At 39.5% G+C, this 25,325-nt stretch overlaps 1 protein-coding gene across 5 annotated transcripts in view; it reads right to left on the bottom strand.

Moving 5' to 3' along the window:
- The window catches only part of PCNX2 (pecanex 2), a 291,183-nt gene that overhangs the window by 139,212 nt on the left and 126,646 nt on the right, over positions 1 to 25,325 (bottom strand). For all 5 annotated transcript variants that reach the window (XM_032242324.1, XM_032242325.1, XM_032242328.1 and 2 more), the window contains one exon: positions 998 to 1,139. In XM_032242324.1, the coding sequence (XP_032098215.1) occupies positions 998 to 1,139 (142 nt within the window). The remainder of the gene's footprint in view (positions 1 to 997; positions 1,140 to 25,325) is intronic.

The following is a 25,325-nucleotide window of genomic DNA, read 5'->3' as shown; positions in this document are numbered from 1 at the left end:
CTAAGTATCAAAGGACATAGAATTCTTGCCCTGGTCTAACAGAAACAGGTCTGGACAAGAAGGAAGGCAGAGTCCAGTAAGGACAGGTTATGGGATCATTTCCTTTAGTGCCTGCTTTGTGTGACTATGAATCTACTCAAAGTCCAACAGAGTATTAAAATGTCTTTTATCTTAGCCTGCTCAATCTTTGGAGAATATTAATCAATTTGTCCTCATGACACACTGAAAGGAAGAGCAGGTTTGAATTAGTATGTTTGGGATTATGCATCAGGGTTGACTTGGATACACAGTGTTTAAGCAACGTGACTAATGAGCAAATCTGGGAAAACATCTCTCTTACATCCTCCTACTCTAAGAACTTATTTGACCAGCAGCTTTCACCTTTCATCAGAATGACAAATCTACAGATTATCAAGATTTCCATGTTGTAAATTCAGAAGTAATTTTAATACATGAAACCAATAACTCAACTGTACATTGTTAATGCTTTGAAAGACATGGGCATCTTGACAGTATGAAGTCTCTGCCAGTTTTTAAATTATGAGGTTTCTCTTGATAAATGCAGAGACAGCAGTGACAGTGATTAATTTCCCCCTCCCCCAAGCACAAAATGATAGAGTATTTGCTAAATGAAATGACACGGGGCAGTTCATAAAGCTCTAAGCATGATGTTAAGAACTCCAGGAATCCCGGACTCACACTGTGCTTCCGTCTTCTTATTAAGGCTCGCTGACTAGGTTTCTGTGGGATGATTTTCAAATCTACTGACATTTATTCACATCATTTCAAGCAGATCTACCTTCATTTGCACCCCAGTCACTCTGCAATAACTGTCTAGCTCCAGTGGGTTTTGAGTGAAAGACCACCATGGCTTATTTTTACATGGCCAATAACAGCAGGCGAAGGTTGGCTTTTTCTGCAGCCTGTTTATTGAAAATTCACTCGATTTTGAAAATGTGACCCAAATAATTATGAGAATAAACCATTATCCACTTACTGGGTACCAAGTCTCCGGTGATTGCTTATTGAAAATGCATCAATAGTGAGGGCATTCAAAATTAGCGCTGGGTACAAGATGTATTTTTCGAAACACTGAAGCCAAACATAGAGTCTTTCAAACCACATTAAATGGGCGACATCTGAAAGAAATATAAAAGCCACTTAGAACAACCACTGATCAAAGGATTTTTCTTTAAGTACAGGTAATAATAATTAATATTCTCCCCACGTTTAATTCCAAAGCTGCTGATTAAGAACTCCTGTTACTAGACATGATATGCCATGTTTTTTTTCCAGGCAGCAACTGTTAGCTTTACTTCTACGCAGTTCATAAATAATAATATACATATAGTCATATAGATCAGCATTGCAATTTTTCAAGTCAATTGATTTCTTCATATATAATTTACTGAGTCCAATGAATGAGCTGTCACATAGCATCAAGTCACATCAGAGTAGTAAGGGTTGAAGGTGAAGGATAAAGAGTTGGAAAAAATCCCATAGGTCTATCTCCTTTTAAGCTAGGGTTCGCTTCTGTGGCTGAAGCTAGTTTCTGGGCTTTCTTCTCTGTCTTTTTAATCTTTAAATCACAAACAAATCCCTAGGCAATACATGCAAATAAGACACAGCTGATTCCTAAACTCCCGTCACTATGAATCTATCACCTTTCTTCTGAGTGTTTACAACAAAGGGAGTACCATAAAGACTGAAGTCTATTTCCATTAAGGGATAAGGTTTTAAGTTAGACCAACCTGGGTTTGCATTCAGTCTCTACCAACCACTAGTGAATGACCTTGAATTATTAACTTTATCTTTTTGAGCCTTAGTTTTCTGTGTCCTGCCCATCCTCTGAATCTGCTGATGGGGAAGAGATCCTTTCCACTTCCTATTCCTCATGGCAGGAGATGGGGTAATGAGGAATACATGCTTGTCCATCTGGGGAGCCTGTCCTTTTCTCTCTGGGGAGAAGAGGCAGCTGGTCTGAGTGATCAGAGCACACATTGCCTTAGGTCACATTCAGGGGTGGGGAAATGCTTCATCCCTGCCTCTCGGATGTGGAACAAGAGCCAGGACTCTCCTCTGCTTCCCACCTTGAGGAGAGCACAGCAGGTTCAGGTTCAGGGTCCTCAGGTAGGCCCATCCCATTCCCTGACCTCTGCTCTCTGTGTCAGTAATCCGGAGGCTGCAGTGGACCCCCATCCACCAGCAAATGAACCAGCTCTGCTGTGGGCTCCATGCTCTCCACAGCGAGCCTCAAAGCCTAGATCTGCAAGGTGGAAGGCAACACCACCATACTCCTGGAATCACATTCATCAACAATTTATAGTAAAAAACTATACCCCACAATGATCTATAGTTAAAAAAAGAGTTTTATGTAGTTTTTCCATTGGGTTGCAAAAGAACAATTCACAAAAGAGGAAAAGTTCAAGCTGACAAAACAGCCTGTTCCTTCCAAGTCTCTTAACCAGGACAGCAGACAAATTGTCTGTTTTCAATCAGCTTCACTGGGGCTCTACATGACGGATCTCAAAAAGTACCATGAACACACATACACAAATAGAAACTTTTTACTTTCTTTGTGATATGGCTTATATTTCTATATAAGAATATATCATCTTTGCAACTCAAAAACATGACTACTTTCATTAAATGAAAAATATGAAGAAAGACCAGGTGCTGCGGCTCACACCTGTAATCCCAACACTTTGGGAGGCCAAGGTGGGCGATCACTTGAGGTCAGGAGTTCGAGATCAGCCTGGCCAATATGGCAAAACCCGGACTCTACTAAAAATACAAAAGTTAGCCAGGTATGGTGGCATGTGCCTGTAATCCCAGCTATTCTGGAGGCTGAGGCAAGAGATTCACTTGAACCCTGGAGGCAGAAATTGCAGTGAGCAGAGATTTTGCCACTGCACTCCAGCCTGGGTGGCAGGGTGAAACTTCATCTCAGAAAAAATAAAAAGTGTGTGTGTGTGTGTGTGTGTGTGTGTGTGTGTGTGTCTGTGTGTGTGTGTGTGCAGAGAGAGATTTAGAATTCAGAAATCTTACTTGAAAAGAATTCATTCGAATGGGCTAGGAATGGTGAGAACGGGTAGAGCAAAAGTTCTTTAAGATTTTGGAAATAAAGTATTATGAGAACAAATACCCCAACAATCAGCTTAATAAATAGAAAAGACAATGAGAAATCATCCAGATAAAAATAAGAAATTTTAGTTACAGCTGAAACAGGGAGGAAGAGTGGGAGGAGAGTAAAGTTCAAGAGCAAGGATCTTGGGTAGGAATTCAATGTTGAGTATTCTTAATGGACAAAGTTTAAATTTTTTCTGGAGTGAATTTGGAAATATGTTATTTCATAATGAATGATTTACACATAATAAAGTCTAGGTATATCAGACATTTTACATACAGATTAAAGGATTTAAATCTGTTGTAAAAGTATATAAAAATTAAAAAAAAATCTTCAAGACCCCTTCTGCATTCCCTCCCAGTAAATGACTTTGACCCCTACTTAGAGAAAATGAAGTTTATGAGGTACAAATTCCCTCCCACTACAAATTCACTTATACTCATACCTACCTTCTGGCTCTTCCTGAAGCCAAGCTCCAACAACGTCCTGAATCCCATGCTCCTGCCATCTTGGTTCAGTAGTCACTCCCTGCCCCATCACTAGCTCTTTCCCAAGGCAAGTGGCAAGATCACAGTCTTCTCTGTGTGGAAGACTCACCTTCCACTGTGAATCTCCTTCTAGAGCTCTCTCTGGCCTTTTCTGTACTTCTCAGCTTCTTGGAAATCTTGTCAATATCTGATGTTCCCACTTCTGTGTCTCCTGCTTACTGGGGACACCTCTGCCTCTGTGTATTTGCAGCTACCCTTTCCCTGACCTTCACGTGGCAGGACCACTTGTGATCTCCTGACTGTCAAATAACTGATACTTCTCAGTCTCTCTTACTGGACTTTTCGGAGGCATAAAATATCATTAATCCTCCCTTCTTTTTAAAACTCTCTCTGTCCTTAGCTTCCCCATCCCGGCATCCATCCCCGGCTTGTGCCCAAAGCTTTTGCCCTACTCTTCTCCCATTTCCTCTGTAGTCTCCTCTTCCCCTATCCCTGCTCATCTGCTGTTCTCCGTATTGCTTTTCTCATCTGCTTGAGCTGATATATTCAACACCCACAACTTTAATTATTTCTTCCATGCTGATGACACTCAAATCTATAACTCAATATCTTATCTTTCTCCTGGACTTCAGATCTAAATATTCAACTGAATAGCTTCATCTGATGTCCCAAAGGAACTCTGAAATACATGTCAAAAACAGAATGCTGTCAACCTGTACACACGTTCTCCTCCTCATACATCTCTGCATTCACTTAGCCATGCAGACAATATACCTGGAGTCATCCTAAATCAGCTCTTCTCACTTCTCATAGTTGTATGTTGAAATCACCTCGGGCAAAGCTGAAAAACACTGTCCTAAATGGTGATTCTCAAATATCAACATGCAAATAAAACCCTTGTTAAGATGCATTATCTGATGCAGTAGGTCTGGAATGGAGCCAGACATTCTATATTTCTAATAAACTTCTAGGTGATAACAGATACTCCTGGACCTCAGGCAATACTTTCAGGAACAGTGGAGCCAGCAGTACCAGCAACCCCTAGGAATGTGTTACAAATGCCAGCTCTCAGATTCAATCCTGGCTCTACTGAGTCAGAAATCTGTGGACTGGGCCCTGGGCAATGCAATCTGTGTTTTAACAAGTCCTACAAATGATTCTGACACACGCTCAAGCTTGAGAACTACTATTCTGGATGATCTTCCTCTATATATGAAGACTTAAGGACTGAAGGACTAAACTGCTGATTCCACGTGCTCACTCTTTGCATATCTGTCCCTTCTTTTCTGTCTTCCATGCTTTTAATCAATTTTGTCTTAAAAACTATAATAATCTTTTATGCAGATAAACAGTTTCCTAACCCAGCCAGATGTGTACGCTGTATTCCAATGCTTCTTATCTGTCTACTTGAGGACTTGTCTCTTGCAATGATCCCCCATTCTCCTCATTACTTGGTTGTTTTCTCTTTACTAAATCATTCTCATCAGAAAAAAAATTGCTATAATATCTTCCATTAAAAATATACCCCAAGCCTGGGCAACATAGGGAGACCCTCTCTCTATAAAAAGTTTAAAAATTAGCTGGGCATAGTGGTGCATGCTTGTATTTCCAGCTACTTGAGAGGCTGAAGTGGGAGGATTATTTGAGCCCGAAGGTTGAGGCTGCAATAAGCTGTGAGTGCACCACTGCACGCCAGCCTGGACAACAGAGCATAGACGCTGTCTCAAAACCGTTTTTAAAATACCTTCTTTTGGCCCTATATTTTCTTTCAGATGCTGGTTATTTTCCAGGTGCTACCTGGAAACTATTTTCATTTTTTAAAAATGTGGCCACGCTCACTTTTTCAACAACCTTATTTTCCTTTTTTTTTCTTAGGTTTACTCCAGTCAGGTTCTCATCAAAACGTAGTTATAGAGTATATAACTAGGTATAGAACTGGTAGGTTAGCAGGCATGCATATAGCAAGCTTCAGTAGATAATGGCAAAGAACTTTCCAAAGGTATTGTGCCAATTTACACTCCCACAGATGGTGCAAGAGAGTTTCTTTTGTTTGTTCCACATCTTTGCCAAAATATTTTCTGTCTTCTTAATTTTTGCCTTGCTGGTGTGTGTAGAGTGGTATCACATTATGGTTTCATTTTACATTTCTTTAATGACTCATGCAGATGAGTATCTTTTTACATGTTTACCGGTCATTTGGATACACACTTTTGTGAAGTAGTTCTTCATTCTGTTGCCTGGTTCTTTTTCCTATTGGATTATATGTCTCTTCCTTATTGATTTTTGAGAGTTCCTTATACATCCTAGGTGTAAGTCTTTAGCCAGGATATGTATGAAGACAATCTTCTCACATTTTATGATTAGCTTTTCACTCTCTTAGTAGTGAAATTCAGAATATAGAATAAATTCTGTATTTCTTTTCTATTAAAAAGAAATACAGAATTTTAATATGTTCCAACTTCTCATTTTTTTCTTTTAGGGCCTTTGGTGCTATGTGTAAGAGAAAAAGATGATGATCACATTCTCCTATAGTTTTCTCTAAGATCTTTATTGCTTTATCATTCATATTTAGATCAGCAAACTATCTAGCATTATTATGTATAGCGTTAGATGGGGTCAAGACTCATTTTTTTCCATGTAGATATCTGACTGATTGCCACCATTGATTGAAAACAACTTCCACTTCCCCCTGCATTGGAGTGAACCATGATGTTTTATGTGCCTCTGTGTGTGCTAGATGCCTTCCTGGAATGACCCTCAGTCTTTCCTGCTTGAGAAACTCCCAATCTGTTTACAGGACCTGGCATCTTGCCTTCTGGAGACCTCAGGCCCCTTTGAGCCCCCTGCTTCCAATACAGAGACTACCAGAGGCTGCCAAGGACAGGGCATTTGAAGCATCTATTCTGGTAGGAGGAGGATTTACCACTGATACTGTTTAGAATTCTCAGTACATAGTGACAATAAAAAGGAGTAACTTTTAATTGGTATTTTTATTGTTTTAAAATTTTTTATAAACCATGTATCCCCTTTCTGCCTGCTCCTGGGTGGATCCCCCCCACTTCCTTACCTTCGGTGCTCTACTGAAGTCCCATGTATTGAGTACCCATTAGGTGTCTGCCAGACACTGATCCAGGTGCTCTGTATATACAGGTCTAGCATCCCATATCCAAAAACCTGGAATCTGAAATGCTCCAAAATCCAAAGCTTTTTGAGCACCAACATGATACTTAAAGGAAATGCTCAAATGCCGCAATCCAAAAGAAACCACAATCAAAAACATGGTCCCAAGCATTTTGGATAAGAGATACTCAACCTGTATTACTTCTAGTTTCAAAGCAAAGAGTGTTATTCCCTCATGCCACCACTGTACCCTGTGAATTCTATAATTTTAGTAAATGTCACAGCATAGAGTAATTGTTCACTTAAATACTAATCTTCCCACTAGGTTCTGAATTTGTTAAGGGTAGGTACTATGTACCTACTAGAATGTCTGCCAGAGAGCTGTGGTTTGGTAAATGTTTATTACCTTATCATTTTTAGTGGCTGAGGGAATTCTTGATGATTACATTGAGCAGAGGGTCTAAGAAAAAAAAGCAGTCTTTTTGAAGTATTTTTTGATTACAAAACAGAAAAATGTAACTATAGCACATTAAATGACATTTCCTATTTTAATCTCTCATAAAGTGCAATCAGTTACAGTTAAGTTTCTTTCTGTACAAAATTCCTTTTTCTGATTTCTCAATTTATAAGAGACCAACAGTGTCAGATTGAGGCCGTCATATCAAATGCAGTTCAGCCTGCTTATAAAAATACATTTACAGAGTTCTATCAACATTTGTCATCAATTCAGAGAGACATGACAACCTTAGCTAGATTCCTGCAAAAAAATGTAAATGAAGAGCAATATAAGCCAAGCTCTTCCCAGTGCTATTAGAAAAACATATGAATTAAAAGAAACATTTGAGTGCCTGGGTCATCACTGTAGAACAGCCTGTGTACCATTTAAATGGGGGAGTAAGAACTAGATTTTCCAGAGCTTGTCACATTTACTTTTAGAAAATGACGTTTTCCACTGAGTGGAGATGGACTGATTTGAGTGGAGGGACATAATCCCATTACAGTCTGCAAGGATTTACCACAGGTCATGATAACAAAAGTAGGTTTTTCATAAGAATTTCAGTCTACTCATCTCAGAAACACATAAAGCAATGAATTTCAAATAAAAGAGAAAGCACTAATAAACTCTGAATTTACTATCCATGCCTTTCCAAATATTTGAGAATGAAATGCTTATTCAGTGAGATTCTAACCATCTGTACCACCTGGGATGTGTGTGTGTGTGAGCACATGAAACTACGGCTGACCCTTGAACAACGGTGAGGCTAGAGACACCAATGCTTGCACAGTCAAAGTCCGAATTTGACTTTCACTCCCAAAAACTTAACTACCAGTAGTCTAATGTTGATCAGAAACCTCACTGGTAACATAAACAGATGATTAACACATATTTAATCTGTTATATGTACTATATACTGTATCCTTACAACAAAGTATGCTAGAGAAAAGAAAATGTTATTAAGAAAATCATACAAAAGAGAAAATATATTTCCTGTTCATTAAGCAGAAGTGGATCATAAGGGTCTTTATCCTCGTCGTCTTCACTGAGGAGGAAGAGGAGGGGTTAGTCCTACTGTCTAGGGGTGGCAGAGGTGAAAGAGGTGGAAGAAGTGAAAGGGAAGGCAGAAGAGGCAGGAGGACTAGGTATAATAACTTTTACTGAAAAAAAAAAAAAATCTATGTGTAAGTGGACCACACAGCTCAGACTTATATTGTTCAAGGTCAACTGTATATCATAGACACAACTTTAAGGCAAGTGATTAAAACATTTAATCTTTAGGAAGACTTGAACTGTAAGTGCCATTCTGCTGTCTGACATTAGAACGGTATTTTGTTAGCAGGCCCTGCATTCTGTATAGCCACAATAACACATAGAGAGATGGGCTAAGGCCATGGATCTTTAAGAGGTATCTGATAATAAGTCTCTCCTCAGAAGCAAAGCAAGATGATAGCTAAAAAGGAGCTCTACATTGGACTTTCAAAGGAAAAAAATCTTTTGGGAAACTAGAAACCAGTTAACTCATAAGTTACAAAACCTTTACTATTATTTTTATAGGAACAGGAGAGTCACAAAGATTGAGTTAGAAACCAGGTTGAATAATTCAGCTCTAGTTTACTGTCCAAGGTGCTTCAAAGGAATGAACCTGACAACTGCCGACATCTAAATGTAATATAAAAACTACCACATGCTTTCCACTGATTAATTCTGAATCTCTAGATGAGAGGATAGCAAATGTGTTTACATTATGCGCATACACCAGCAAGCATAAGCAAAAATAAAACATTTCAGGTAAAGATTAATCCCAAGGTATGGTTTTCCTGGTGGGTGTTGAAGACAACATCTAGCTAAAGCAGAGATGGGAAAATATGTGGAAAAAAGTTAAAATAAATATCAAGAAACAACAGAGTAGAGAACAAATCCCAGGGATCACCAAGCCCAAACTTTTGACTTCAGGTTGTTAACCCTGCATATTGACAGAATATTAATTTCACTTTTCCTTTCTTTTCTTCAGGTTCTGTTAATCCTGCATATTGACAAAATATTAATTTCACTTTTCTTTTCTTTTCTTTTTTTGATGGAGTCTCATTCTGTCGCCTAGGTTGGAGGGTAATGCCAGTATGTTGGCTCACTGCAACTTCTGTCTCTTGGGTTCAAGGGATTCTGCTGCCTCAGCCTCCTGAGTAGCTGGCATTACAGGCATGTGCCACTACACCAGGTTAATTTTTTGTATTTTTAGTAGAGACAGTGTTTCACCATGTTGGCTAGGCTGGTCTTGAACTCCTGATCTTAAGTGATTCACCCACCTCAGCCTTCCAAAGTTCTGGGATTACAGGTGTAAGTCACCACGCCTGGCCTTAATTTCACTTTAATTCTTATCTTATAATCCTTCTACCAACCTCAGCAATTTATTCTAATGACACGCTTTAGTCTCCAGATGAGGAAAACATTTAATGGATAAATGGAACTCATACTGAATGTTTATAGTTGGAAGTAGAAAGGGACACATGGAAAGATGAATAATAATGTAAGAAGAAGCTAAAACAAAAGTGTAAGTCCAGAATTCTGATTCCTCAAAGATTACACTTACTCCTTTAATGTACAACAACCACGAAAAGCTAGAAAAAGGAAAGCTTGCCCAGGCAGCAGCATGGTCAGTGTGCTTCCTGCATCCTCAGAGTGTGTCAGGGTTCACATAAAGTAAAGTTAAAAAGAAAATCTTCGCAATGATATTTTGTAACTGCCTTTCTGTAATGTCCCAAATATGCAAAGAGACCATAAAAAAACACTACGTTAGCATGATTATTTCTCTTTTCTCTGGAATATTAGGCCCTTGAGAAAAAGCATACAAACGAATTATGCCATTTGCAAGACTCATTACAATTAAAAGCTTTAAATTTTCTTAAAGTGTTTTCAGGTTGTGTTTTATTTAGGCTCTTTATTGCTCCTAAAATAAGTTCTTCTCCATAATTATAAGTTAATAAAAATCCTCAGGATGTTTTTAGCTTTAAAAAGACAATCTTCACCCATTCAAACCTTGAATTAGGATTTAGGCTGCAAGGATACGGAGCTTCCTGCTGTATAAGGACCAGATGCATTTCAGTGGGAGTGCAGCTTGATCCCTGGTCACCCCTGAGGCATCTAAGGCAGAGAGACTTTGCAAAGTGGAATGAACACATCTGTGCTGTTACCATCCCCTTATAATAGACAATTGCTTGTTTTCTGTAAGCTTTTCTCACTCTCATGTATCTTCCTGGGTCAAATCTCAAATCTCAGATATCATCAAGCTCTTAGCACTAACATGTACACATGTTGTTTATTCTCTAGAAACAGCCTTCACTTAAAAAACCAGTAGCATGAATGGAGGGTAAAGGAAGTCACATCATCCTTGCTGCTCAAAGCCCTTGATCTCTGTTTAGGATGAAACCATGGTCCATCATTTTTTCTTCTTCAAGTAAGTGAATTCAGGGCTGCCCATGGCCCAGTCCCATGCCCACAATCCTCTTCCTCCACTTATCCTTAGACTTCCATTTATATACATATGTAAAAATGTGTATAAGTATATATATGCACATATGTATATATGTGTATGTATACACACACACACACACACACACACACACACACACATATATTTTTTTCTACTCCATTTCCTTTACTTAAGCCTCAATTTAAATGTCACTTCCTCAAGGAGCCCTTCCTTTTCCCTCAGATCTAAATTAAGACTCCCTTGTACTCCCTTCCAACCCCCTATATGTTTCTTTCATTGTACTTTCCCCATAGGATGAATAACCATTTCTCCAGAGGGCTGCAGCTGCAGCCAGGGGGGCCAGGGCCGTCCTTCTCAGTCACAGTCAGCATTCAGCACTGGACTGTGTCCACAGTGGCCACACAGAAAACCTCAGGTAGCACACCTGATTAACTGATGCATGAATAACTTAATTAAGAAGATGCCTAGTAGAACAAAGTCTGAGGAGAAGCTGGTGCTTTCCCGTGGTGGGTACTGCTGCTTTTGTAGGGTACTGGATTTGCGTCTAGCCAAAGCATTTTATTTTCTCAGAATATCTGCTCTTTAGGTCCCGAGCATCCTACACAGTTCCAGGGACACAATAAATATATTTTGAATGAATTAATAGACATTATCAGGTTCAACATCAAGGTAAATTTCTCAAAGAAATGCAAGATGGGAAAGAGCAACGTTAGGGAGTCAGAATATTAAAGTTTATGTTTTTCAAGGAATAAAAACTTTCTTTTGTTTCATTAGTGGGTTTTTACTTTGGCATCATGCTTAGAAAATTCTTTTTCTCTTCCTCAACCAAGATGATATAACTTGACCTACATTTTCTTGCAGTGCTATTCTGGTTTCTTTCTTCTTCCTTCCTTTCTAAAAATGTTTTAAATCTTTAATACATCTGGAAATTCATTTGATACAAAGTCCCACTCCAATATTTTTAATGTTCATTTCCCCAAAACCATTCCGTTAATTTTTTTTTTCATTAGTTCAGTGGGAATAAAAGTGTGTCCTTCACATTTCCTCAAAAAGCGGGAGAAACTCCTGGCAGAATCAGTGTGATATGTGCCTTCTCTTCTTGACAGAAAGGTCCTCAATTAACACCAAGCCATAATATTGTTTAAAACTGAAAAAGCAAATGGAATCATTCGTACATTTTTCACTGAAAAAGGTTAGATCAACATTTTTACATGAAGAGGGTTAAGAGAGAATTCCAAACGCTCTCACTGTGGCCACATGGTAGACAGAGCTTCTCACTAGAACAACCATCCTGCCAACAGCAAGGACAAGGTGCTTACTTTTGCATCCTTAACATGCAGAACAGTGCCTAGGACATGGCAGGTGCTCAATAAATGTCCAATTCAGAAGAGTGTCATGTTACTTAAATTACAGGGTTACTTAAAAACACCATTTCTATTTTCTCCATGGCATTTCCATATATTATCCTATCATAGAGAGCCATGAAGGTTAAGGTACTTCAGGTAAGATTCCAACAGACCTACTTTAGGGAGACTGAGTCAGGGCTCACCACAGTGGCTGCATCAACTGCAGCTAATGACTAACATTATTCTTCAAAATGCCCTCTTTGGCCCCTCCCATGTTTGTTGTGTGAACACAGCCCAAAGTCACTGCAGGGCTGTCCTGCGTATAGCACATGCTGCATATTCAGACTTGCTGATTTTTAGTGTTAGTTTTTTAAGTACTCCTCTCACTACTGACCATTAATTTTAGCTCCATATTGCATTAGGTTTATCAGCAGTTTAAGAGAATTCTAATGGGCCTTGGATAAACACCCTGTGGCTTGCTGGAGAACTGGAATCTGAGGCTGGCAGATAACCGTTGAACTCTGTCCCCAAGTCCTGTCTTTCTTTCTCTCTCTCTCTTTTTTTTTTTTTTTGAGATGAAGTCTCACTCTTGTTGCCCAGGCTGGAGTGCTACGGTACAACTCACTGCAACCTCTGCCTCCTGGGTTCAAACAATTCTCCTGCCTCAGCCTTCCAAATAGCTGGGATTACAGGCGCCTGCCACCACGTCCGGCTAACTTTTATATTTTTAGTAGAGACAGGGTCTCCCCATGTTGGCCAGGCTGGTCTCGAACTCCTGACCTCAGGCTATTCGCCTGCCTCAGCCTCCCAAAGTGCGGGGATTACAGGAGTGAGCCACCACGCCAGGCCTAATCCTGTCTTTCTTAATGCTAGCCCAGGTTGGCCTGAGTTTCTCCAGACCTCCCTCTGCTACAAGCAGAGGTATCTGAATTCCACTTTTCTTTTTCCCTGCTGCAAGGTAACTTGGCCTCACTGCCAAACTCCTGTGGCCACCTCCAGCTTTGTGGAGACTGACACAGGAAGATAAGTTTCCCAGTGGACTAGAGGAGATCAGCCAGAGTGTGAGAGTACCTGGCAGAGAGGAAGGGAAAACGTGGGGAAGACAAGGTGAAGGAAAATAATAGCAACAGAGAGAATAATTAATAAAGCAGGTTTCCAACTAACAAGCTGGCTTCTAAAAACCCAGTGCAAGCCATTTATTTGGCATTTGAAATGCACCTTCTCATACTAGTATCACAGCACATGGTGACTATGTTACTCTGCTAGTACTAGCTCAGTTTATGGTTCAAACCATTTTAGTCACTTTGAATTAAAAACACTTTGGAGAGTTTTCCAAGTGTCCAACGACTTTCTAAAGCTAGCATCTTTTTTATGCAGGGATAAAGGGGAGGTAAGGAATACATCCTTCCTCTTCTAGCCATGGCAAAGTAAGTCTCTTTCCAAAGACCCCAGCACAGCTTTATGCTCTGAAATCAGACAATCCCTCTCATGCCATATTCCTTTAACCTAGCACTATATACATTTGAAAGGACTTTTACATATATTATGGGGTTTCACTTAATTACTGTGCAAATTCTGTGAAATAAGGCATTCGGATGGCACTATGATCTACTGATGAAAATTTCAAAACTGTATGACATGTACAACCAGATTATAAAGGGCCACAACTGCCTAGCACAATGGGTGAAACAAGGCACAAAGTCAGGTGGAAAATGATGGGCAGAGGTGATCTCAAAAGTTTCTTCTCGTGTGCCTCTTCTCAGGGGTAACTGAGGATGAGCTTCACTCCAGAAAAGGGAGTAAACAACAAACAGAAACTCGCAGCAGGTTCCAGGAGGGAGTCAGGGAGGGAGGATGGAGCTAAGAGGGTATCCGACAGATTGACTTGTGTGGAAAGTTGGAACGAGAAATATGCTACAGAGCTATTGGAAAGACAATAAAATACAAAAACAAACATTTGAATAAGAAAGATAATAGAGTTCTGTACTACTGGACTCAGAGGTGAACAACATTTAGACTTAACAGTTAAAAAAGCCTTAGCAGAAGTTCAACAAAAATATTGAAACTGTATTAGAAGGAGAAAAGGGAAAATGTTCATGCATAAAGGAAGATAAATTCTTATCTTTTATAATGGAAAGTCAGTAGATAAACAAATCTAAAATACCAAGAAGTGGCAGAACATGCACATGATTATTATTTAGAAGAACACAAAAAGAGATACCTAAAGAACAGAAAGTAATTTTTTTCTGTACAGGGAAAATCAGAAATGGGTGGACAGGAGTCTGTTTCTTTTTATGACAACTTGTTCTATTTGATTTTTAATACTATGTATTATTTTGATATAAGCAAAAAATACATTATAAAAAGCAAGAGCTCTCAGAATCATGTCTATCCATAGAAACTAGTCGATTTGTAAACTGATAGACAAGATTTGCTAAAATGCAAACTAAATTTCATTTAAGAATTGCAAATTTGGGACTCATTAGTGAATGTTTTATAATAGTGGATTTTTAAAACTACAATTTAAATAGATGTTTAATTGATGTGTTTCATAATGTATCTTTTATTAATTTATTCTAATGCTTCCAAAAATATAGCTTAAGCTTTTCAGTACTATACAAAGGTACATGTGAATCCTTCAAACTACCCTTTACTTCAAGAGGCTTTTTATGCCCTCATCAGCCTTATAGAAAACCTTCCTTTGGTGAATTTATAAATCATTAATCATTCATTTTCTCCTCCAATGTTTATTGACTATCTGCCATGCACCAGATACCAATGCAACATTTGATTATATAATTCCATATATTTTCCATTTTATATGCATATCAATAAGTTGGAAAGGCTTAAATAATGATACATAAAATTAATTGTAAGATCCTCACTTAGGATAACAGCCTTCTACATCTTTCTTTTTTCTTTGTTTTTTAAGAGAAGGAGTATCGGCCAGGTGCAGTGGATCATGCCTGTAATCCCAGCACTTCGGGAGGCTGAGGCAGACGGCTCACCTGAGGCCAGTAGTTCGACACCAGCCTGGCCAACATAGCGAAACCCTGTCTACTAAAAGTACAAAAATTAGCCCGGCGTAGTAGTACATGCCTGTAATTCCAGCTAGTAGAGTGGCTGAGGCACGACAATTGCTTGAACCCAGGAGCAGAAGTTGCAGCGAGCTGAGCTTGCGCCACTGCACTCCAGCCTGGGTGACAGAGTGAGACTGTCTCAAAAAAAAAAAAAAAAAGTCTTGTTATGTGGCTCCAACTAAAGTGCGAGCATGCAGTGGCTATTCAATAGGCTCTGTCACAGTGCACTACAGCCTCTGACTCCTGGGCTCACATGATCTTCCTGCCTCAGCCTCCCAAGTAGCTGGGACTACAGGCACATACCATCTTGCCCAGTGACTGTTTGTCTTTCCTGCAGGGTGGAACACAGTGTCACAGCCCACATTACTGTATGTGTGTAACAGTCACAACTCTTCTACTGTGACACGGCTATAGGTTTATTTACCAGATCATAAGCTTTTTGATGACAGAAACTGTATCTTAGTCATTCCTATGTCACTGGTTCACAGGGCTTGGCATATTGTAGGAACTCAATAATTATTTTCTGAATAAGTGAATAGCATTTTCTTTTTTTTGAGACGGAGTCTTGCCCTGTTATCCATGCTAGAGTGCAGTGGTGGTATCTTGGCTCACTGCAAACTCTGCCTCCTGGATTTGAGCAATTCTCCTGCATCAGCCTCCTGAGTAGCTGTGATTACAGGCATGCACCGCCATGCCCGGCTAATTTTTTGTATTTTTAGTAGAGACAGGGTTTCAGTATGTTGGCCAGGCTGGTTTTGAACTCCTGACCTCAAGTGATCTGCCTGTCTCAGCCTCCCAAAGTGCTAGGATTACAGGTGTGAGCCACCACACCCAGCCTCCATAAGCATTTTCTACATGAACAAACAAGTAAGTAAATGAATCTCAATACTGTACTTATTCTTTGTGTCCATCTCTTGTAACTCCATAATAACCTATTTTTACGGTAAGAGTACAGTCACCAAATCAGGTCACTATTTTAAATTCTTAAAAGCCAAGAATTATAATATTATGGAAATATTACCTTGGAGGACCATGTGAACTGTGACTCAACCCCAATATTTGCTTTTCAAAATAATATAATTCCTTTGGAAGGTTTTAAGATAAAACAAATTTTCAATCAGATCTAATTTTGTACTCCTTTATGACAGGGATCAATCAATAAAGTCATTTGTCTGGAATTATTATCATGATTCAGGAAAATTAATTTGTTTTATTTTCTAAAAATATAAGTGGTCCTTTAACATTTAGTCTCAAAAACTCCAAGCTAAAATAATATGGTGTTGTCTATAGTACTGTCTGCTGTCATGTTCAGTATGATTAACTTAGATTGGTGGAAAATATGGCAATTTTATGAAGAGCAACTTCACACATACACATTAATGTAACTCAGTTATGTCCACAAGACCACCATGATTCATTCGATGCTGAACTATACCATAAGTGATAGAATTTTGTTCTCCTAATTCAAATATTGGTGAAACAGCATATCAAGGTTGGGAGGAGATATTTACTTTCAATAAATTAGTCTCCAAGGTAAAGAACTAAAAAAGATATGTTTCAATTTGAAGTCTTCAACTTCAGTTATAATATCTATTCCCATTTATCATAGTCTGAATTTTATGCCAAAATTAATTTGGTATCTCTACATTCTACCAAGTAGAAATATATACTTAAAGTATGCAGAAAGGAAAGTAAACCAAAAGGAAGTACATGCACCAAGTTTAAAGATTGTTCCAGCAACTACAGAGTGATGATGTTTAAATTAAATGCAGTTCAGCATTTGTGAGTCTCCCTCTTTATACCACGCACTGCCGTGAGCACTGGAGGAGGAGCATGAGCAAGCAGACGTGGAGCTCAGTCTAGGCACCAGTGGTTATAAGTGGTTACGAAAGGGAGGTTCAGGGAGCAGCAGGGAAGCTAGTCAGGTTTAGGTGGTCACGGCAAGACTTCTTTGGAGGGGCTGATTTTAAACAGACTTGGGCTGGGCGCAGTGGCTCATGCTTGTAATCCCAGCACTTCGGGAAGGCAAGGTAAGCAGATCACTTACGGTTAGGAGTTCAAGACCAGCCTGGCCAACATGGTGAAACTGTGTCTCTACTAAAAATACAAAAATTAGCTGGGTGTGGTGGGATGTGCCTGTAATCCCAGCTACTCAGGAGGCTGAGGCACGAGAATCTTTTGAAACCGGGAGACAGAGGTTGCAGTGAGTCGAGATCACGTCACTGCACTCCAGCCTGGGTGACAGAGCGAGACATAGTCTCAAAAAAACAAAAAACAAACAAACCAGATACCTGAAGCATGAGCAGCCTGGTGTTAGTCTGGTGAAGCTGCAGGAATGGCAGCCCTAGTCAAGGAAGGAGAAAGGTGAGCAGAGGGAGAGTGTGGTGTGTTTGAGAAGCCACAAGAATGCCTAGAATTGATTGTAGCAAGTTTGCATCAAACCAGGGAAGAAACCCTTGTAGTGTTAGCATGGGAAGATGACATGTCAGACTTTACAGGACTGTAGCCATATGGCTCTTCTGGATAGTGATAATTGCAAAAACAGCCTCAGAATCACATTCAGGCTGTACATGACTGCCCACCCAGAATGAGAGCAATGTGGGTAGTAAGATGACCTGGGCTCTAGTCACTCACTGGCCACAAAATCAGTGGGATCCAAGTTATGTTTCTGTCCCTAGGCTTCAGTTTCCATCTAGGTAAAATGGTGGAAGAGGAGTTTATAAACTCTAAGACAGGGGCAACATATATGTCTTATCTTACCGTTCCGATTGATTAGAAATGTCTGCTGCCAGCCCAGTTCTAGGACTCTGTCTCAGTTAGTGATGTCTGCCCTGGAACCACTGTGTTCCAGCTGCATGCTACACACTGGCTAGTCCTGCTCTGTCCCGCCTTCTTTCCCAGTGACAATATTCTGTGCTCCTATGAGAAAGAAGACGTGAGCATCGCTTTCACATGAAAAGCTGTGTTCCTGACCTGAGTTTCCTGTGCATGTTTTGTTGCTGATGGAAAAAAATAGAGTCAAAACGTAAAAGGCAGAAGTCCAGGAAGAAGAGGCAAGAAAACTCAGGACACAGATAGCACCAGAATGGGTAACTGGGCTTAAATCATTTTTAAATTTTATGTCTATAGGTTTTCCTTCTAATACACCTAATTTTGAAATAGAATCTGTTTTTCATCATGTGCCTAATTTGTCAAACCTGTGTGACTCCTGGCTAGATTTCAGGCTGCTTATAAATAGCTAGTGTAGGCAAGTGAGAAACTTCCACAGAGCCTCTGCCTGACACTGTGTAAGCAAGCATGGACCCCTCCCAGCCTACATCTACCGGATACACAGGGACTCAGTGCCACCCACTCACTCACCCTCTGAGAGGGGAAGTCAGACACAAAAACACTCACTGTACTTGTTCTTGAATCTTGTACTAAAAAAGCCATGTAGGCTTAAAATAGCTAAATGATTTTCATTTAAATGGGGCTGTCTTAGATACAGGGGAGGGAAAAAAAAAACAGGTTGTTAATGGCCCACTCCTATCTTTCACTGCTGAATTCTATACTCTGAACTGCCACAATAAGGGAAGTGCAAGTCTACTCTGTCTCATTTTCCTTTCCTTCAGCTTCACAAGTTCTCTTTGTTCACCCCAAGGTACTTAAATATGTACATAAAAACATAGGCTTGGGCATGGGCATAGTTTAAGAATAGGTATAGGGAAAGGTATAGGTACAAATGAAGGCATAGGTATAGATGAAGGTAGAGGTATAGATACAGGTACAGGCAAAGATTAGGTATAGGTAAAGATAAAGGTATATATAGAAGTAAAGGTAAAGGTATAGAGGCTAAGTATTGGTATGGGTATAGACAAATGTTTAGGTTACAAACAGGTAAACGTATAGATATAGACAAAAGTAAAAGTATAAGGAAATTTATAGATATAGGTAAAGGTAAATGTCTAGGTACAGGTACAAATATAAATATAGATAGGCAGTTAAAGCTTCACGGTGGCTCATGCCTGTAATCCCAGCACTTTGGGAGGCTGAGGAGGGCGGATCATGAGGTCAGGAGATCAAGACCATCCTGGCCAACTTGGTGAAACCCCGTTTCTACTGAAAATACAAAAATTAGCCAGTTGTGGTGGTGCACACCTGTAGTCCCAGCTACTTGGGAGGCTGAGGCAGGAGAACTGCTTGAACTCGGGAGGTGGAGGCTGCAGTGAGCCGAGATCATGCCACTGCACTCCAGCCTGAGCAACAGAGTGAGACTCCTTCTCAAAAAAAAAAAAAAAAGAAAGAAAGAAAAAGAAAAGCTTCTTACTTCAAATCTCCATCAACTAACTTGCCAATAACATCAAAATATTAAACTCCAAACACTCCACTAATTTCACCAACATTTAGTCTTTCTAAAGGTTTCTGAATGAAAGGGAAATATAACCTAAAGGCTGCAGAAGTTCTATAGAAACTGGTCTTCTTCATCAGGCTCCTCTATGTATCCACAGGCAGTCACCTGTTGGGGTATGGACTTTACAAGTGGACTGTAAAATATACAAACCCAATTATAAATAGAACCTTCTCTGAGTCTATCTTCTTTCAGTTTTTATAATACTGATAATAATTTGCATTTAAGTAGCACTTGAAATTTTACAGAACATTTAAAACTATGCAGCTCCATTCTTATGCTAGCTCCTGATTCTGCAGCTGGGAGGAGTAAGTCTCCAAGCGAGAGAAGTTTGAGTTACCCTCTGCACTTCTAAACCCCAGCAGGCTGACGAGGCCATGTTTCTCCACTGAACAAGCCGGTTTTTCTACTTGGGCTGTTTCTAACTAAGGTGGCTCCTTGTGCCCACCCAGAGATGCTAGTTACGGAAGCACTCTCTATTCTGGACAGCATCTTCAGTGACTCTTACATATTTATTTTAAAAATTATTTCTCCCTTTTCCTTTTGTCACAACAGTCTACTAAAGTTGCTGGTGACAAATTTGGCTGAGTTCAGTACTTTAAGTCCATAAAACTTGGTGCCCCTCACTTATCTTTTACTCCTGGACATACAGACAATTAGATACTAACAACTGAGAAGTTACAATAGGTTAAACAGCTCTATGCAGAATCAGCAGCATTAGACAGCACAGTTATAATCTGTGAGCAATAACTTTGATGAGTCTAAAACTGTGGATAAATCAGTGTTCTTCCACCCATTCAAGCATAGAACAGGGAATTACAGAGCAAAGAAAGACCTAGCAGAAAATTCCTAAAAGACTTCTTTTTATTTTAATTGTACTTTAGGTTCTGGGGTACATGTGCAGATATCATGCAGGATTGTTGCACAGCTACATACATGGCAAGGTGGTTTGCTGCCTCCATCCCCCATCACCTATACCTGGCATTTCTCCTCATGTTATCCTTCCCCACCCTCCCCACCCCCTGATGTCCCTCCCTAGCCCCCACCAACGGACCCCAGTGTGTGATGCTCCCCTCCCTGTGTCCATGTGTTCTCATTGTTCAACACCCACCTATGAGTGAGAACATGTGGTGTTTGATTTTCTGTTCTTGTGTCAGTTTGCTGAGAATGATGGTTTCCAGATTCATCCATGTTCCTACAAAGGACACAAACTCATAGCTTTTATGGCTGCATAGTATTCCATAGTGTATATGTGCCACATTTTCTTTGTCCAGTCTATCACTGATGGGCATTTGGGTTGGTTCCAGTTCTTTGCTATTGTAAACAGTGCCTCAGTGAACATACATGTGCATGCATCTTTATAATAGAATGATTTCTAATTCTTTGGGTATATACCCAGTAATGGGATTGCTGGGTCAAATGGAATTTCTATTTCTACATCCTTGAGGAATCACCACATTGTCTTCCACGATGGTTGAACTAATTTACACTCCCACCAACAGTGTAAAAGTGTTCCTGTTTCTCCACATCCTCTCCAGCATCTGTTGCCTCCAGATTTTTTAATGATCGCCATTATAACTGGCTTGAGATGGTATCTCAATGTGGTTTTGATTTGCATTTCTCTAACGACCAGTGATGATGAGCATTTTTTTCATATGTTTGTTGGCCTTGTACATGCCTTATTTTGAAAAGTATCTGTTCATATCCTTCACCCACTTTTGGATGAGTTTGTTTTTTTCTTGTAAATCTGTTTTATTTCTTTGTAGATTCTGGATATTAGCCCTTCATCAGATGGGCAGATTGCAAAAATTTTTTCCCATTCTGTTGGTTGCTGGTTTGCTCTAATGATTGTTTCTTTTGCTGTACAGAAGCTCTGAAGTTTAATTAGATCCCATTTGTCTATTTTGGCTTTTGTTGTCATTGCATTTGGTGATTTATTCCTGAAGTTCTTGCCTATGCCTATGTCCTGAATGGTTTTGCCTAGGTTTTTTTCTAGGGTTTTTATGGTGTTAGGTCTTATGTTTAAATCTTTAATCCATCTGGAGTTAATTTTAGTGTAAGGTGTCAGGAAGGGGTCCATTTTCTGCTTTCTGCACATGCTAGCGAATGTTCCCAGTACCATTTATTAAACAGGAATCCTTTCCCCATTGCTTGTTTTTGTCAGACTTGTCAAAGATCAGATGGTTGTAGATGTGTGGTGCCCTTCTGAGGCCCCTGTTCTGTTCTATTGGTCTACGTCTCTGTTTTGGTACCAGTACCATGTTTAGTTTGAAGTCCTGTATAGTTTGAAGTCACACAACATTATGCTTCCAGCTTTGTTCGTTTTGCTTAGGATTGTCTTGGCTATGCAGGCTCTCTTTTGGTTCCATATGAAGTTTAAAGTGGTTTTGCCCAGTTCTGTGAAGAAGGCCAATGGTAGCTTGATGGGGATAGCATTGAATCTATAAATTACTTTGGGCAGTATGGCCATTTTCACGATATTAATTCTTCCTAACCATGAGCATGGAATGTTTCTCCATCTGTTTGTGCCCTCTCTTATTTCCTTGAGCAGTGGTTTGTAGTTCTCCTTGAAGAGGTCCTTCACATCCTTTGTTAGTTTTATTCCTAGGTATTTTACTCTCTTTTGTAGCAATTGTGAATGGGAGTTCACTCTTGATTTGGTTCTCTGTCTGTCATTAGTTTATAGGAAAGTTTGTGATTTCTGCACATTGATTTTGTATCCTGAGACCTTGCTGAAGTTGCTTATCAGTTTCAGGAGATTTGGGGCTGAGACGATGGGGTCTGCTAAATATACAATCATGCCATCTGCAAATAGAGACAATTTGGCTTCCTCCTTTCCTAACTGAATATGCTTTATTTCTTTTTCTTGCCTGATTGCTCTGCCTAGAACTTCCAATACCATGTTGAATAGGAGTGGTGAGAGAGAGCATCCTTGTCTAGTGCCAGATTTTAAAGGGAATGCTTCCAGTTTTTGCCCATTCAATATGATAATGGCTGTGGGTTTGTCATAAATGGCTTTTATTATTTTGTGATATATTCCATTGATACCTAGTTTATTGAGACTTTTTAGCATAAAGGCTGTTGAATTTTGCCGAGGGCCTTCTCTGCATCTATTGAGATAATCATGTGGTTTTTGTCTTTGGTTCTGTTTATGTGGTGAATTACGTTTATAGGCATATGTTGAACCAGCCTTGCATCCCTGGGATGAAGCCTACTTGATTGTGATGGATAACCTTTTTGATGTGCTGTTGCAATCGGTTTGCCAGTATTTTGTTGAAGATTTTTGCATCTATGTTCATCATGGATATTGGCCTGAAGTTTTCTTTTTTTGTTGGATCTCTGCCTGGTTTTGGTATCAGGATGATATTGATCTCGTAAAATGAGTTAGGGAGGATTCCCTCTTTTTGTATTGTTTGGAATAGTTTCAGAAGGAATGGTACCAGCTCCTCTTTGTACATCTGGTAGAATATGGCTGTGAACCCCTCTGAACCTGGATTTTTTTTGGTTGGTAGGCTACTAATTGCTGCCTCAACTTCAGCCCTTATTATTGGGCTATTCAGGGTTTCAACTTCCTGGTTTAGTCTTGGGAGAGTGCAGGTGTCCAGGAATGTTTCCCTTCCTTCCAGATTTACTGGTTTATGTACATAGAGTTATTTGTAGTAATCTCTGATGGTAGTTTGTATTTCTGTGGAATTGGTGGTGATATCCCCTTTATCGTTTTTTATTGCATCTATTTGATTCTTCTCTCTTTTCTTTTATATTAATCTGGCTAGCAGTCTATTTTGTTGATCTTTAAAAAAAAAAAACAGCTCCTGGATTTATTGATTTTTTTGAAGGTTTTTTTGTGTCTCTATCTCCTTCATTTCTGCTCTGATCTTAGTTATTTCTTGTCTTCTGCTAGCTTTTGGGTTTTTTTGATCTTGCTCCTCTAGGCTTTCAATTTTGACTATAGGGTGTCGATTTTAGATCTTTCCTCACTCTTATATGGGCATTTATTGTTATAAATTTCCCTCTACACACTGCTTTGAATGTGTCCCAGAGATTCTGGCATGTGTCCTCATTCTAGTTGGTTTCAAAGAACATCTTTATTTCTGCCTTCATTTCATTGTTTATCCAGTTGACATTCAGGAGCCAGTTGTTCAGTTTCCATAAAGTTGTGCAGTTTTGAGTTACTTTCTTAATCTTGAGTTCTAATTTGATTGCACTGTGGTATGAGAGACTGTTATGATTTCTGTTCTTTTTCATTTGCTGAGGAGTGATTTACTACCAATTATGTGATCAATTTTAGAGTAAGTGCGATGTGGTGCTGAGAAGAATGTATATTCTGTGGATTTGGGGTGGAGAGTTCTGTAGATGTCTATTAGGTCTGCTTGTTCCAGATATGCATTCAAGGCCTGGATATCCTTGTTGATTTTCTGTCTCGTTGATCTGTCTAACATTGATAGCAGAGTGTTAAAGTATCCCACTATTATTGTGCAGGAGTCTAAGTCTCTCTGTAGGTCATTAAGAACTTGCTTTATGTAATCTGGGTGCTGCTGTGTTGGGTGCATATATATTCAGGATAGTTAGCTCTTCTTGTGGTGTGGATTCTTTTAGTATTATGTAATGCCCTTCTTTGTCTCTTTTGATCTCTGTTGGTTTAAAATCCATTTTATCAGAAACTAGGATTGCAACCCCTGCTTTTTTTGCTCTCCATTTGCTTGGTAGATCTTCTTCCATCCCTTTATTTTGAGTCTATGTGTGTCTTTGCATGTAAGATGGGTCTCCTGCATACAACACACTGACGGGTTTTGACTTTTCATCCAGTTTACCAGTCTGTGTCTTTTGATTGGGGCATTTACAGTTAGCATTATTATTGTTATGTGTGAATTTGATCCTGCCATTTTGTTACTGGTTGTTTGTTTTGCCCATTGGTCGATGCAGTTTCTTCATTGCATCGTTGGCCTTTACCATTTGGTTAATTTTTGCAGTGGCTGGTACTGGTTGTTCCTTTCTATGTTTAGTGCTTCCTTCAGGAGCTCTTGTAAGGCAGGTCTGGAGGTGACAAAATCTCTCAGTAATTGCTTGTCTGTAAAGGATTTTATTTCTCCTTATGAAGCTTAGTTTGGCTGGATATGAAATTCTGGGTTGAAAGTTCTTTTCTTTAAGGATGGTGAATATTGCCACCCACCCACCCCCCCACCCTTGCTTGTGTGGTTTCTGCCAAGAGATCTGCTGTGAGTCTGATGGGCTTCCCTTTGTGGGTGACCCGACCTTTCTCTCTGGCTGCCGTTAGCATTTTTTTCTTCATTTCAACCCTGGTGAATCTGATGATTATGTGCCTTGGGGTTGCTCTTCTTGAGGAGTATCTTTGTGGTGTTCTCTGTATTTCCTGTGTTTGAATGTTGGCCTGCTTTGCTAGGTTGGGGAAGTTCTCCTGGATAATATCCTGAAGAGTGTTTTCCAGCCTGGATTCATTATCCTCATTCACTTCAGGTATACTGATCAAGCATAGATTAGGTCTTTTCACATAATCCCATATTTCTTGGGGCATTTGTTCATTTCTTTTCACTTTTTTTTTCTCTTTTGTTGCCTTCTCTTTTTATTTCATTTAGTTGATCTTCAATCTCTGATATCCTTTCTTCTGCTTGATCAATCTGACTACTGAAACTTGTGTATGCTTCACGAAGTTCTCGTGCTGTGTTTTTCAGTTCCACCAAGTTGTTTACGTTCTTCTCTAGGCTGGTTATTCTGGTTAGCATTTCATCTAACCTTTTTTCAAGGTTCTTAGTTTCTTTGCATTGGGTTAGAA

The sequence above is a fragment of the Sapajus apella genome, unplaced genomic scaffold (assembly GCF_009761245.1).
Source record: "Sapajus apella isolate SASKATOON/1434 unplaced genomic scaffold, GSC_monkey_1.0 scaffold49, whole genome shotgun sequence".
Taxonomy (NCBI): Eukaryota; Metazoa; Chordata; class Mammalia; order Primates; family Cebidae; genus Sapajus; species Sapajus apella.
Note: the sequence above shows the minus strand (reverse complement) of the source record. Positions and strands in the feature narration are given on the sequence as shown.